We start from the raw sequence: 16,029 nt of genomic DNA on the forward strand, positions 1-16,029 counted from the left end.
GACATAAATCACAGCAAGATCCTTTTTGAACCACCTCCTAGAGTAATGGAAATAAAAATAAACAAATGGGACCTAATGAAACTTAAAAGCTTTTGCACAGCAAAGGAAACCATAAACAAGACGAAAAGACAACCCTCCGAATGGGAGAAAATATTTGCAAATGAATCATCAGACAAAGGATTAATCTCCAAAATATATAAACAGCTCATGCAGCTCAATGTTTAAAAAACAAACAACCCAATCCAAAAATGGGCAGAAGACCTAAATAGACATTTCTCCGAAGAAGACATACAGATGGCCAAGAAGCACATGAAAAGCTGCTCAACATCACTAATTGTTAGAGAAATGCAAATCGAAACTACGATGAGGTATCACCTCACACCAGTTAGAATGGGCATCATCAGGAAATCTACAAACAACAACAAAAACCCCAACCAAACAAGAAATAAATAAGATTTTCTTTAGTTCACAGGTCTGTATTGGATTGATTTCAATTGCAGAGTATGGATGGCATTTCTCACAAGACTTTATTACTGGGGAGCAGGGTGAAGGCCTGAGGGAAGTGCCCACTCATATCTATATATAATTAGATGGTTAAATTGGAAAACAACTCAACATGGCGCTGTGAAAAAAGAGGACTTATGGGAAGGGACCAGGCCATAGCACTCATTAGCTGTAAGATCTTAAGAAGTTATTAATCTAAGCCTCATCTAACCAGCCGTAAAATGGGAAATCAACAGTAACGCAATAATAGTAAGGGACTTTAACACCCCACCTTCACCAATGGACACTATAAAACTCTTAGAGTTTTACATCCATCTTGTAAGAGCTGAGTTAGAAATGAAGAAGAGAGATGTAGAAACTTAAGAGTAACGTTTGCTTTCGGCTTGCTTAAATGGCATCTGGGGAGGCTTTTTTGCAGGAAAAATATATTTTAGTTTCATTTTGTTTCGTTTCATCTGGGAGAACTACAGGGTTGTATTTGTCGGGATTACCTGAATTCTCTGTTACCTGTGTTAGAATCCGCATGATGTTTAGACGAGTCAAACTTGTTCATTCTTCCTTAGAGTATCTCATTTAAAATAGCCTTCCCTATGTATTGCCTGAGGCCCATGGATGGTAATTGTTGGAATTAGGCCATTGATCTATTTGGATTCTCACAATCAGATCCAGCATAGTACAGCTCTGTGTATTGTCAATAACTGACTCAGTGACATGTGCTCAATGGCCATCTGAGCTCCAGGAATAGGAAGGTAAATGGTGAGTTTTGAATTTTTGTAAAACGCATAGGTAAGTCCAAATGAGGAGAGAACTGAGAAGACCTGTTACAATGAAGGTGGTTCTTTTTCTTTTTGAATTTTATTTTATTTGTTTATACAGCAGGTTCTTATTAGTGATCTATTTTATCCATATCAGTGTCTCCAGGTCGATCCCAATCTCCCAGTTCATCCCACCCGCCCACCACTCCCCCCCTTGGTGTCCATACGTTTGTTCTCTACATCTGTGTCTCCATTTCTGCCCTGCAGACTGGTTCATCTGGACCATTTTTCTAGATTGCACATACACGCGTTAACGTACGATATTTGTCTTTCTCTTTCTGACTGACTTCACTCAGCGAAGGTGGGTCTGAAAGGCTTTCTCTGTGTTGACTACTGCCAAGCATGTTGCTTCCTGGCTTTATGCAACTTGGCAGAATTGATCTAGCTTTCTGGATTTTGAAGGCATAGAGAGAAAGATCGCAATTATACATTACATTGGACTATGATAATATGCCAGTTCTGTTCCTGAGTTTCTAAATATTTATTTATTTATTTATTTTGGCTGTGCCGGGTCTTAGATCTAAGATCTAAGATCCCTCTTAGAGGAAAACATAGGCAGAACATTCTATGACATCAATCAAGGATCTTGACAGCAAGATCCTTTTTGCCCCACTTCCTAGAGAAATGGAAATAAAAACAAAAATAAACAAATGGGACCTAATGAAACTTAAAAGCTTTTGCACAGCAAAGGAAACCATAAACAAGACGAAAAGACAACCCTCAAAATGGGAGAAAATATTTGCAAACGAAGCAACTGACAAAGGGTTAATCTCCAAAATATACAAGCAGCTCATGCAGCTGAATATCAAAACAACAAACAACCCAATCCAAAAATGGGCAGAAGACCTAAATAGACATTTCTCCAAAGAAGATATACAGATTGCCCACAAACACATGAAAGGATGCTCAACATCACTATTCATTAGAGAAATGCAAATCAAAACTACAATGAGGTATCACTTCACAGAATGGCCATCATCAAAAAATCCACAAACATTAAATGCTGGAGAGGGTGTGGAGAAAAGGGAACCCTCTTGCATTGTTGGTGGGAATGTAAATTGATACAGCCACTATGGAGAACAGTATGGAGGTTCCTTAAAAAACTAAAAATAGAACTACCTTACGACCCAGCAATCCCAATACTGGGCATATACCCTGAGAAAACTATAACTCAAAAGGAGACATGTACCACAGTGTTCACTGCAGCACTATTTACAATAGCCAGGACATGGAAGCAACCTAAGTGTCCATTGACCGATGAATGGATAAAGAAGATGTGGCACATATATACAATGGAATATTACTCAGCCATAAAAAGAAACGAAATTGAGTTATTTGTAGTGAGGTGGATGGACCTAGAGACTGTCACACAGAGTTAAGTAAGTCAGAAAGAGAAAAACAAATACCGTATGTTAACACATATAAATGGAATAATAATAATTTTAAAATGGTTGTGAAGAACCTAGGGTCAGGACAAGAATAAAGACATAGACGTTGAGAATGAATGGATTTGAGGACATGGGGAGGGGGCAGGGTAAGCTGGGACAAAGAGAGTACCATTGACATATGTACACTACCAAATGTTATACAGATAGCTAGTGGGAAGCAGCCGCTTAGCACAGGGAGATCAGCTCGGTGCTTTGTGACCACCTAGGGGGTGGGATAGGGAGGGTGGGAGGGAGACGCAAGAGGGAGGAGATTTGGGGACATATGTATATGTATAGCTGATTCACTTTGTTATAAAGCAGAAACTAACACACCATTGTAAAGCAATTATACTCCAATAAAGATGTTAAAAAAATTTTTTTAAAAGGGAAAAAAAAATCTGAGAGGCAGAGGAAAAAGTCCTGTATTAAATCTCCTATACAGATTTTCTACTTCTGTGTGGATACTTCTCTAGACAAGAAATGCAGGCTATAAAGCTGTTTACCAGGAACTATTGTGACATGACCTAGGTCTATCGGGAGATCCAGACTCAACTGAAAAGCCATATTGCCATGAACTTTGCCCAAGATATTTTAACCTTTCTGAACTTTAATTCCCCTGATGCTAAAATGGAAAACGTTCCATCTGTAAACTAGGTAATTTTCTCATTAAATGGCGCTCTGGTATTTGACAGGAGCACTATTCCAGCTTTATTGATAACATCATAAAGTTTCCTACTATAAGAGAGCTCGATGGTGTGTTTATAAACTAACACCCCTTCCCTAAGGGGGTTTCTGTTGAAATTGATAAGGCTATTCCCTATTCCCATAAATTACATTTAGCAGGAGGGTATCAGTCAAGTGACTCTTTCAAAGTTGTGACTGAGGCTACTGTTTGCAAAATGCTGTGTCTCAGTGATACTTGTGCTGTGTGTGGTGATATTCCTCTCAATAACAAGGAAGGGGCTCTTAGTCCACTAGTGAATTCCTTGATCACCTCATCCTGACAGTAATCTCACCTCATGCTTCTTACTTCCTTCTGGCGGATTCACCAGTTTCAGGCTAAACTAAACACTCGAGGCCACTGAGCCTCTTAAATCTAGCTACATGCCAGAAACCTTAACATTCAAAATCAAATAAATGCCCAAAACCAAATACATCTCCACAACCATCTTGGGGCACTTTCTGCGTAGGAAGAACTCCTGTCTCTTACTAAGGATAGTATTTTCTCTCCAGGAAGCCACTCTGTTCTCCAATGCCTAAAAAATAAATAAACAAACAAACTAGGGCTTATACCAAATAACACTCTCCCTGCATCTGTCCATGTAACCAGAACACGAGTCCACATGTGGTCATTGGGCTTCTAGCACAATGCCTGGGAAAACCATTTAGAGAATTCTCTCTCCTCCTTGCTGCAGTCTCATTCTACGTTCCCACCCAGAATTGTTCTAGGTATGATAGCCTTAATTTTAGCACAGGGCTGGTAACTTTGAAACCTCAGGCTCTTCATCAAAAGTACACATCAATGAAAATAGGAAAAGACACAGACTTTCCCAGAAAAAGGTTACTATGGGGGGAAAAAAGAAAACATAGGATATTAAGGAAGAAGTCAGGATCTAAGGGAAGTTTTGGTATTGGGGTTTTTTGTACTTTTGTTACTGCTTTATAAAAAATGATGGGGAAATTTGACCAAGAATCCAGCCAAGGAAAGAAGCCAGTGGGAGAAAGAGACCAGAGAAACATACAGCACCGATGGGGCAAAATCCCAGGGGACGTGGTGGGATCCATAGCCCAGAGGACAGAGGTTAGACTTAGAGAAAGGAGTGGAGGGTCCCTCTTTAAGACAAGAAAAAAGAAGGACATTAAGAGTGACAACAAAGACAAAATTCTATGTGAAGGGAAGTACTGACACATAATGGGGGTTCTGCCACGATTTCCCATGGGGTCCAGGAAACACGAAGCCAAGAAACATTAGAAACAGCCGGAATAGGTCAGCAGAGGAGTTCCTATAGTTTCAAATGAAATCTTACCAAGGACTCTTGCAGTATATGAGCTCCTGAGGAAGTAGCTAATATTCTATGAGAAGCATAAGAGAAAATTCCAACAAGCAAATCAATTATGTAAGGCTGGAAAATAGGTAGATGTGTTCTAAACCCTCCTTATTTCTTCTCAGAACCTCCCCGTTCCAAAGCTGCTCATCATAAGACCTGGAAACAAAAGAGTCAGAAGTGGTTCCCAGCTCAAGAACCATCCATGAGTCTCAAAGGCCATATGTGAGTACACGATGCATTTTACTCTTCAATAAATTTTAGAAAGTTTGCTACTAAAGAGTTGGAATTCTTAATCTCCAGAGTTGCAAACCCCAAGGTCTACAATAGGTCCAGACATTACCTTTTTTGAAAGTGCCAAAGCAGTTAAACCATTTTACATTTTCATCAGCAATGTGTGAAAGTTCTAGTTTCCCTAAATCCTTACCAACACTTATTTTCTGTTTTTTGGACAACAGTCATCCTAGCGGATATGAAGTGGTATCTCATATGGTTTTTATTTGCATTTCTCTGATAATGACATTGAGCATAATTCATGTTTATTGACCATTTATATATCTTCTCAGCGAAATGTCTGTTCAAATTCTTTACTTGTTTTTTAATTGGATTACTTGTCTTATATTATTAAGTTGTAAAAGTTCTTTATTTATTCTAGAACAAGTCCCTCATCAGATACATAGTTTATAAATATTTTCTCTTGTTTCGTGGGTTGTCTATTTACTTTCTTGATGGTGTCTTTTGCCACACAGAAGTTTTTAATTTTGCTGGAGTCCAATTTCTCTCTCTTTTCATTGGTTGCCTGTGGGTTTGTTGTCATATCTAAGAAACCACTGCCTAATCCAAGGTCATGAAGACTTACACCTGTGTTTTATTCTAAGGATTTTAGAGTTTTAGTTTTTACATTTAGGTCTTTGATTCACTTCGAAGTAATTTTGTATGTGGTGTGAGGAGGGGGTTTAAACTCACTCTTCTGCATGTGGATATCCCGTTGTCTGAGCACTATTTGTTGAAAAGGCTACTCTTTCCCTATTGAATTATATTGGGACCCTTGTTGAAAATCAGCTGATTGTAATCAGGGTTTACTTCTGGGATTTCAATTTGATTCCATTGATCTATGTCTATCCTCATGCCAGTATGAACTGTCTTGATTACTGTAGCTTTGCAGTAAGTTTTGAAATCAGGAAGTGTGATTCCTCAAAGTTTGTTCTTCTTTTTCAAGGTTGTGTGGCTATTCGGTGTCCCTTGAATTGCCATATGAATTCTAGGATCAGTTTGTCAGTTTCTGCTTAGAAGCCAGCAGGAATTCTGATGGGATTGCATTGAATCTGTAGATTAATTTGGGAGTATTGCCATCTTGACAATACTCCATGTTCTGATCCCTGAACATGGTATATCTTTCTAATTACTGAGGCTTTCTTTAATTTCTCTTGACAATGTAACTTTCAGAGTATAAGACTTGCACTTATTTTGTTAAATTTATTCCCAATTATTTTATCATTTTAACACTATTATAAATGGAATTGTTTTTCTTAATTTCATTTTCAAATTGCTTTTCAAATACACAATTGATTTTTGTGTATTGAATTTGTATCCTGCAACCTTGCTGAACTTGCTTATCAGTTCTAATAGTTTTTTAGTGGATTCCTTAGGATTTTCTATATAAAACAGTGATATCTTTACTTCTCACTTTCCAATGTGGCTGGCTTCTATTTCATGCTCTTGCCTAATTGCCCTGGCAATATACTGTTGAATAAAAGCAGCAAAATCGAACGTCCTTGACTTGTTCCTGATCTGAGGGGAATGTCCTCTGATTTTGCCTTGACTCCTGCCAACACCTCATGTAGACAACCATCACTAGATAAATAAAGTAGGTTCTGGTATAGTATAGTAATTTCTCCTTGTTATTTAAAATTCCCTAAGATGATGGTAAAAGTGTAAATTGGTATAAGCCTTATTGTGGGTGGTTTGACAAAAATCTGTCTTACAAATGCACATTCCCTTTGTCCTAGCAATTCCACCACTAGACCTATATCGTACAGATACACCTCCCTCTTACGGAAATGATGTATGTACAAATTTATTCAATGCAGCACTGCCCGTAACATCAAATGTACAACAATAGGGGATGGACTCAGTGAAGAGTGGGGCATTCGAACAATGAAATTCTGTGTAGTTAAAAAAAAAAAAAAACAAAGAATTTGGAATTTTTAATATATTGATATAGAAATACCTCCAAAATACATTAAGTGAAAAAATCTAGATGCAAAAGACTATATGCTCCCTTGTATTTAAAAATGGCAAGAGGGCTTCCCTGGTGGCGCAGTGGTTGAGAATCCGCCTGCCAATGCAGGGGACACGGGTTCGTGCCCCAGTCCGGGAAGATCCCACATGCCGCGGAGCAGCTGGGCCCGTGAGCCGTGGCCACTGAGCCTTGCGGTCCGGAGCCTGTGCTCCGCAACGGGAGAGGCCACAACAGTGAGAGGCCCGCGTACCACAAAAAAACAAAAACAAAAACAAAAACAAAAACAAAATAAAAATAAAAATGGCAAGAGAATGCACAAACAGATTTGCCTGTACATGCATAAAGTCTTTGGAAGAACACATTAGAAAATAGCGATATTGGTTGCAAATGGGAGGGCAGCCAGGATATTGGAGGACGAAAGTGGGAAAAAGACAATAGACTTTAAACCTTTGTATACTTTTTCAATTTGACCCATGTAAATATATTACCTACTCAGAAAACTAAGTTTAAAAAATGGAGAATAAAATCAAATGCTGTAAAAGCCAGTAAGTAGTTAATAACAAGTAACAGAAGAGTCTTTAAAGGACTGGAAAGAAGCGGTGCATGGTGGTATCCAGAGTCTTGACGTTGTCAGAACCTAGGTTCTTTATCTGAGTCTGCTGCTAACTAGAAACTTGGAGTCATTAGTTGCTTAACTTTTCTGGACTCGATTTCTTTGCCGGAAAATTCCGTGGTCAGCCTAGTTTATGGCCTATACAACTAATACAGTCAACATTTTCTGAGCCCAACCCTTTGCCGCGCCCTTTATATGCATTTGAGTCTCATAGCCACTCTACAAAAATAAGCTATTTCATTGAAAAATTAGAAAGAGAATTACTGTATGATTTAGCAATTCTTCTGAGTTTATATCCAAAACAACTGAAAGCAGAGGGTACAACGGGCCGAATGACACCTTCCACAAAATTCATATGTTGGAGTCCTAATCCCCAACATCTCAGACCATAATTGGAGACAGGGTCTTTAAAGAGGTAATTAAGTTAAAATATGGTCATGCGGGTGGGTCATTAGGAAATTTGGACACTCAAACACAGAGGAATGTATTCTTATGCAGGTCTGAACCCAAAGCCCAAGCTAGAGATCCAACTTTTCCACCCTAACACTTAATTGCTTTTTATTTTAAATCAGGAAGAAACACTAGTTTTTAATTCTTTTTTTCCTATTACTTTCGGATGATTTTGTTCTCCCAACAAGCATTTTGTTTGTTTACCTGCTCTGGAGGCATAAGTTTTCTCCAGGGAGACTTGAGTTGTTCCCTTTCTTTGTCTCTCCTACCAATCTCTATATTCCTGACTTGTACTACAGCCTCTTATTTCAGGATCCAAAAAAGTAAGAATGAAATGGAACTTTTCCAAACTTCCCAGGGGCTATAGTGAAAGATGCCACGAGAGCTTCCTCCTTCTATGCCACAGGCTACCATCTCTGAAGTTAAATGCATCGCTACTTCTCCCCATTGCCTCAGTATCCAAAAGCTGTTGGGCCAGGGCTTTGGTCTCTGAAAAGCTGAAACTAGTACTGTCCCAGGGGTTAGACTCTGCAAAGAGTCCTGTTCTCCCCGTGTGCTAAGGTGCAAACAGGCCGGGGCTGGTGGGAGGAATGGAATGTCTTACGACAAAGAGGAGGGACAGAGATAGCCACAAGCGAGAAGAGGCACAACCACGGTGTTCCACGTGCTGTGGAATGAAAGTGAAGGAACGTGAAGGGGCCAAAGGGAGATGCAGAACTCTAGGAAATGATACTGACTTCTTTAGAACGCTTAGCTCTCAAGAATATAAGCCCCATAAACAGCTGAATGGTTCCTTTAAGTGACTTTGTCTTAAATTTTACAAAATCGAGTATGAAAACTTTCAACTTGGGAATATCAGGTTAACTCTCCAAACCCTTCTGTGCTGGGGAAGAGCAAACACCAAGTAACTGTGCAGCCAAAGACATATTACAGAAAGTAAAAGCACATTTCCTGGGCTTAGCTCCCCAAATAGTCTCACCATCAGTCAGAATCTGTTACATGTGGCTCCGAGAAACTGTTCACATTCTAAGGTGGTACTGAAATTCTGTCATATTTAACACTGCTTTGAATACGTAGGCCATTAACTAGGGCTAAGACTTATTGTTGAAATAGAATAAATCGCTATGGCTATTGGAGTAGTCTCTTTCCTTGCAGAAAGCAACCTGTTCTGGATATTCTGGCAGAGGCTGGGATCACTGGCCACACCACAGTCCCTTCTGCACGTTTACCGACCACATCATTTTTCAGTGAACTGAACATGTGTGCAAGCACAAGCTGAAACACAGCTTGATCTGACCCAGGAAGAAAAAATGGAGACACATACATTTAACATGAAGCTCAGCTCAAAACCCCTCCCAGCCTTTATCCTCGGGACTCAAGAGGCTATCCTAGCTCTGTGGTAGCCAGGCTGCAGGCTCCCTGACGCCACACGACTGAACTCGGCCGGGGAATAATCCAAGGTATCACGGCTAGATAAAAGAGTGGAGGAAGGTGTGCTTTGCTCAAACCCTGAATTTTCCTTGCTTGACCATCTGGAGTGGAGTGTGTGCATGAGGCAAGTCTGGCGCCCCCCTCCCATTTCTCTCCACCCCCCCCCACTTCCTTTCTTCATGTGGCTTTCCAGTTCGGCACAGGTTTTGACCAGCTTCCAAACGGATGGAGCCAAAGTACCTCCTCTTCTGTCTCTGGGCTCCTGCTCAAAGAGTTCTCGGACACCCGAGGAAGCTGCTGGGCCTGCTGACACGCAGAAGCTGGGGGCTCAAGCATGTTGGGGCCACCTGTGATCAGCGAGCCACGGTGGACAGGAGTGAGGAAAACCCTGTAGTCCCCAGGGCACACGGCTCTGAGATGCATTTCCGAGGCTCTTCGAAGATGGTGTTAAACATCAGTTGTCTCTAGCGGTGACTGCTGCTCTCCCTCCATCCCTATTTCATCCACTAGTCCCTCCTACTTACTGAGATCACACTGACAAACAAGTCTGTTGTACACAAGCCTCTACTTCAAGCTCTGAGTTCAGAGTCAGTATGTGTAGGTTGTGGTGCAATCGGACCTGCCCTGGAGCCGTGGGAATCAGCAGAGGCCCGGTGCTTGAGGGGCGCTTGGAAGAACGCACGACTCACCTACGGACATCAGCCAGCCTCCTGCTCTCGGTGCCTCCGGTGCTGGCACAAGGGACCCGTGAATGGGACGGCTCAGGTGGCGGGGAGGGAGGCTACGCCTGGGTCCAGAATACGGGCCCCGTCTCACCAACCACCTGGCCATTGCCGCTGGGGATGTCTGACCAACCAGCAGCAGAGACGGATGTCAGTCCCTGTAGCACCTTCAAGGGGATCACCCGGCACCCTGGTGGCAGGTTAATTACTGACAGACCACTTGCACCCTGAGGGGCAGGAGGAGATGGCAAAATGCTTACTGGCATCCGTACCTACCGACTCCAAACGCGGGTCTGCCTTCTCTGCACAGGACGCCTCTGCCAGCACACAACCCAAGGACATAAGAATGCCTGACCTACCAGTATGGTAGCCCACACCACACTGTGGCAAACCAAGGGGCTGATTTTATGTCCAAGGAGGTGCAACAGTGAGTGTGTGACCAAGGGATCCACCGGCTTGATCACAAACCTCATTGTTCAAAAGCAGCCACTTAGCTGAACGGTGGGATGGCCTTTTAAAGGCTCAGTTATGGCCCCAGCCTGAGAAAAACGACCCGCTCCTCTAGTTAAACCTCAATTCATGCCCCATCCCTGGAATATTTTTTTTAACATCTTTGTTGGAGTATAATTGCTTTACAATGTTGTGTTAGTTTCTTCTGTATAACAAAGTGAAGCAGCTCTATGCATACGTATATCCCCATGTCTCCTCCCTCTTGCGTCTCCCTCTAGGTGGTCACCAAGCACCAAACTGATCTCGCTGTGCTATGCAGCAGCTTCCCACTAGCTATCTATTTCACATTTGGTAGCGTGTATTTGTCAGTGCTCCTCTCTCACTTTGTCCCAGCGTACCCTTCCCCCTCCCCGTAAAGACCCATCCCTGGAATTTCTGCAAGGAGACTTGCTTCCTGTCAGTGGGCAGTGGTGTTGAGATCTGCATACTAGGTGTGTTCACTGTTACTTTGTATCACTTCTTCTTGGCCCTTTCATCAGTCAGTCGATCAGAGGCAGGAAATATATGAATGTGTGTGCACATATACAGATACAAACATACAAGTATACATACACCCCGACATAAAAAATCACATATGTATTCACCCCTGCATATGAACACACATACACACATCCATGTGCATGTTTTAGAAATCATGAATTGACAGCAATATGGCCCATTCCAATCCATTTCCACAGAGTTCTTCTTGCTTTCTCTCATTTGCTCAATCCTATGATACCTCAGAAAGAGTGTCAGGATGGCTTTATGCATGCTACTGTATGTTTCTCATTTTAAGAGTGATGAGATTTTGCCCAAAAGCTCCCCAGCATAAAGACACCAACAAAGTGTCACAAACCTGTGCCAGAACCATCTCTGGAAAAAGGCGTGGGACCATCGTGATTGGCTTAGAACAACCATTCTCCCTATCGCCTCCACCCGGGCGCTGGGGTCAGGGCCTCCCCTCAAAACACATGGAGGAGGTGACATACCAGAAGAAAATAGGGCTACTGATACAAAGAAGGAAGGGCGGCGACATAGCATGGATATCTGAGCGGCAACCAACTGGATGTGCTGCGTTAGCCTACAGTCCCGTAGAGTGGACTGGGCCACACAAATCCTCCGAGATTATGGGGAGAATTTTCTTTGTGTGTCACGTGCATAATTTTCCGGGGAGAGGATCCTCAGCAATCATCTTTTCTCAGAGGGCGCACGGACCCAAGAAAATTTTAGAACCATTTTTGTTTTAAACTAGCACAATCCTTAATCTTAAATGTACAGAGCACAAGAGGTTTCCAGGAACTTAAACCCTAAATCAGAATATGCAAATGTTTTTCCCAATCTCATTTATTACACCTCTGCTCCTAGGGCGGGAACAGAAAAGTGCACAGCCTTTGTCAGAATACAAATGCTTGTCTCAGTGTGAATCCTCCTTGAGCTTGTTCCCAGAGACTGATTTTTCTGGCTTCTCGGGCAGTTAAGGGACGCTAAATCCTCAGCGAATTAGCCACGCTGATGTTCAACACTCATTCTTCTAAAGGAAAAGGGGACCGAGAGGGAGTCTACAAGGGAATGGAGGAACCAGAGGAGCAAACTGTTATGAAGAAGAAGAAAATCTATGGTTTAAAAGCCGAAGAACAAAAGTCAAGGCAGCTTGTCAGTTTCGATGTGTTTTCAGGGTTTTATCCCATTGGCTCCAAATGCAGCGCTCAGAGGCCTAGAAGTAGGAGCGCACCATCCGGCACAGCTGTGGTCACAGAAAGAGATCAGCTTGTCCAGAGCTTTCATCTTCCAGGGTTCCTTCAACAGTTCTGTTTATCTATCTGAAAAGGCTTCATACAAAGGCATCTACTGCAGTCAGTGCAGGGTAGGGAGGAGGGTGTGGCATTAAAAAGCGTGTGCCCTTGGGCATGGCTCTGAAATTTTTGCCAGGCAGACAACTGCTGTTCAGACAGAGATGAAAACATGGACTCTAGATTTTACTTAGCCACCACGGCCACAGGGTGACCGTCCCGAACGGGACACTTTTGAGAGTGAAAGAGGATACTGTTCACGATGAAACCAAGACAAGAGGTGTGCAGACGGGCAGTCCCAGCCAGTCAGATGCATGGCACCCTGCTCAGCCGGCACTTGATGCCACTACTCTCCTCTGCTTTGGTGTCTGTCCTTTATCCAGCACTTTGCATGTTGCTTATATTGTGTTAAACGTCACAGAGAATACAAAAAAGCAATGAAAGTAACATAGCATACCATAATACACTGTAACATGGAGTCCTCACCCACAAGCAAGGGGCCATCTATCTTCTTTTTTAATGTCTTTTCTTAATTTAATTTTTAAATTTTTTTTTTTAATTGAAGTATAGTTGATAGCCATCTATCTTCACTCCAACAAGACTCTGTCTGGAGCAGTAGCCACTTTGGTAGCCCTGCCATCAAACTAACTGACATTTGCTCTGAGCTAAGGCATGAGGTCCATTTGCATGCTTTGGTTTTTACATCTTTGGTTCAGAATATGTCCAAGTGACTCACTGGACTATTTTGGTCTTGGGAATCGAGCTGTGTTCAGACAGTCTTGCTGCAATCACACATACCAGGGTAGACAGAGGCCCTCCTAAGAAACCACTGGAACATCTGCTGAGGCTGGGGAATCCAACAGATCTGACTGGGCACCGCTTGAAACTCTCTTGCGCCCTGATCATATGCTTATATTTTAAGTCATCTACAAATCCTCTCGTGGGTCAAAAATCATTTATGTCCATTAACCTTCATTCTCTAAGTCCTCTTGGCTACAAACACATTTCAAATCTAGGACTCCTGGTTTCTTGCTCTCTCCATCACTGGCCAAAATAAAATAAAAATAAATTTTAAAAGACACCTTACCGTGGAGGCTTAAAGAATAATGGGTTACTTCTAACAACAAATACCATAGGTTTCCTGAGCTCAAAAGTAGAAAATATTTATTATAAAGATTTAGAAAATAAAGAAAATTGCAAAGAAGGAAATTAAAATTACCCCAATAAATTCCAACCACCCAGGCAGAGCCAGTGTTAATATTTTGGTGCATGACTCTGCAGACATTTTGGTACACACATTTATGACTATATAAACTAACACAGATATAGAGTTTCCTCATAAAATTAAGACCCCACTGTGTACGCAGTTCTAATACTGCTTTTATCCCTTAGCATTTTATTGTGAATATTTTCTGCAGACACTAACCATAGTTTTGTAAACTTTTTTTTTGGTTGCAAAATATTTCATTCAAAGCACCACAAACACCGGTTGTGAAGATGTCTATTTATATGTAGTTATTAAGTGACCAGTTGCATAGCTAGCATGCCTTAGCAGCAAGGGTAAAATATGTTTGACTCTTAAAAAAAAAAAAAAACAAGCTGAAAAACAATATGCTAAGTCACTCAGCTTCACAGAACTTATTGTCAACCCACTTATAATAAACCAAGACCTCTGAAATGAACAGAGATCAAAATGAGGGTTGTATCCGACACATTTTCTCTAAAGGCTGACCAGAGAACATGCCCTGGAAAGGAAGATTTGCTAGATACTACAGCGTCTAGAGAAACAGAAAATAATTTTAAAATAATACGAAATCATTAAACATTTTTAGCTTCCGACAGGCTTTGCCGTGTGCCGGCAACACAGAGATGACTAAGCCATAATCTTTAGTTGGATGCTTGAGCTGGCCGAGATCCAGCTGTGAGGAGTAGCCAGAATGAAGTTATAACAAGTCAATGAAGAGCAGCATAACAGTTCCTGGACAGTGAATGGATTTCTTTTTCTATCCTACTTTGATATTTTTTGATATATGTTCAATCAATTTACCTGCTAGGAGACTATCAAATGCAACCAACACTTGCACGATGTGCGGGCACTGTGCTAGGTGCTATGGAAACAAAGATGAAAGAGACGTGCCTCTGCCCGCAGGGAACTCACGTTTTCGTAGAGACGATGGACACACAGCAAGTCATTATCCTAGGAGTGACAGGAGCATGAAGGGGGAGCTCTGAGAGACCGTGAGCAACTCACTCACCTGAGCGAGGGTGTGTCTCAGGCTGGCTCCTGCAGAAGTGTGGTCGGAGGTCGAGGGAGGGGACGGGGGAGAGGAAGAGGCAAGGCATCCAGTAAAGCAAGTGAGCAAACACTGGTCAGCAGCAGAGAGGAGAGGTATGCAGGCAGATCCATGGACAAGTCAGAAGCAACGAACTGGTACGGTCACAGTTCTGTTTTCCACCGTGACCCTGTGTCCTACGTCGCGGAAGAAATGGAAGGTGCGCGATGAGACCTCACCTGCCTCCCATCACAGGGTCACGAAGCATCCATCTTCTCCATCTTCCCTTCTCTACAAAGTAGGCAAGTCCTTTCCACCTGAGGCCCCTCGTCCACTCGGCTCTGGATCCATCCACTCCCGTCCTAGGGCGGATTCCAGCGCCTCAGGTATTCCTTCTCTGACAATGCTCCCCAGCATCGCCCTCATGCTACTCTTGTCTGGTTTATGCCTGTAAATAAACAACTAGGCTCCTGCACCTGCCGTAAAAAATGCTTCACTTTATTCCACATCCCCCTCCAGTCACAACTCCAGTTCGTTAAGAGCTGTCTGCCCAGTACCGCTGTCTGCACAGTACCGCTGTCTGCACAGTACCGCTGTCTGCCCAGTACCGCTGTCTGCCCAGTACCGCTGTCTGCACAGTACCGCTGTCTGCACACTACCACTGTCTGCACAGTACCGCGTTGTTTCTGCTTCCTAACTTCTCCTTTCTTGGCTCAGCCCACCACGCTCTGCTGTCCTTTGCCATCGCACCCCTAATAAGGCTCTTGTCAAGGTCGCCAAACACCACCGGGGATACTTTTCTCATTTTACTCTAATCAAATGCTGGGGTAGGCAGAATAATTCCCACCCTCCAAAGACTTCCAGGTCCTAATCCCCAGAATTTGTGAACATGTGACCTTACACGGCAAAAGGAACTTTGCTGCTGTGTTTACGGTTAAAGACCTTGAGACAGGGAGATCCCTTCGATTGTTTGGATTCACCCAGTCTAAACACGAGTCCTTAAAAGTGGACGAGGAAGAGAGAAGGGTCAAAATCTTCTTCTCAAGAGATGACCTCCTCCACCCAGTTGTTCCAACCAGCTGTCCTTAGCCTCCTCCTGTTCTTTTGTCCTCATGTGTAGTCAAATAGGAGATCCCATTGACTTTACCTCCCACAGTGATTCCAAACCTGCTCCTTCCTCCACCTCTCTGGCCAACACCTCAGTCTACGCCATCGCCGTCTCTTACCT

The 16,029-nt window shown here is 42.5% G+C and overlaps 1 protein-coding gene across 9 annotated transcripts in view; it reads right to left on the reverse strand.

The window, feature by feature from the left end:
- MAP2K6 (mitogen-activated protein kinase kinase 6) overlaps nucleotides 1-16,029 on the reverse strand; it is a 129,558-nt gene that overhangs the window by 63,607 nt on the left and 49,922 nt on the right. For 6 of the 9 annotated variants that reach the window (XR_003683087.2, XR_003683085.2, XM_028499623.2 and 3 more), the window contains one exon: nucleotides 14,784-14,998. The exons of the other annotated variants lie outside the window; for them this stretch is intronic. Coding sequence is in view for 4 of the 6 variants with exons in the window: in XM_028499623.2 (XP_028355424.1) it covers nucleotides 14,784-14,871 (88 nt within the window). In the remaining 2 variants the exon portion in view is untranslated. Of the gene's footprint in view, nucleotides 1-14,783; nucleotides 14,999-16,029 lie in introns of those variants that run through there. 9 annotated transcript variants of the gene reach the window in all.

This window comes from Physeter macrocephalus, chromosome 14 (genome assembly GCF_002837175.3).
Source record: "Physeter macrocephalus isolate SW-GA chromosome 14, ASM283717v5, whole genome shotgun sequence".
Lineage (NCBI taxonomy): Eukaryota > Metazoa > Chordata > Mammalia > Artiodactyla > Physeteridae > Physeter > Physeter macrocephalus.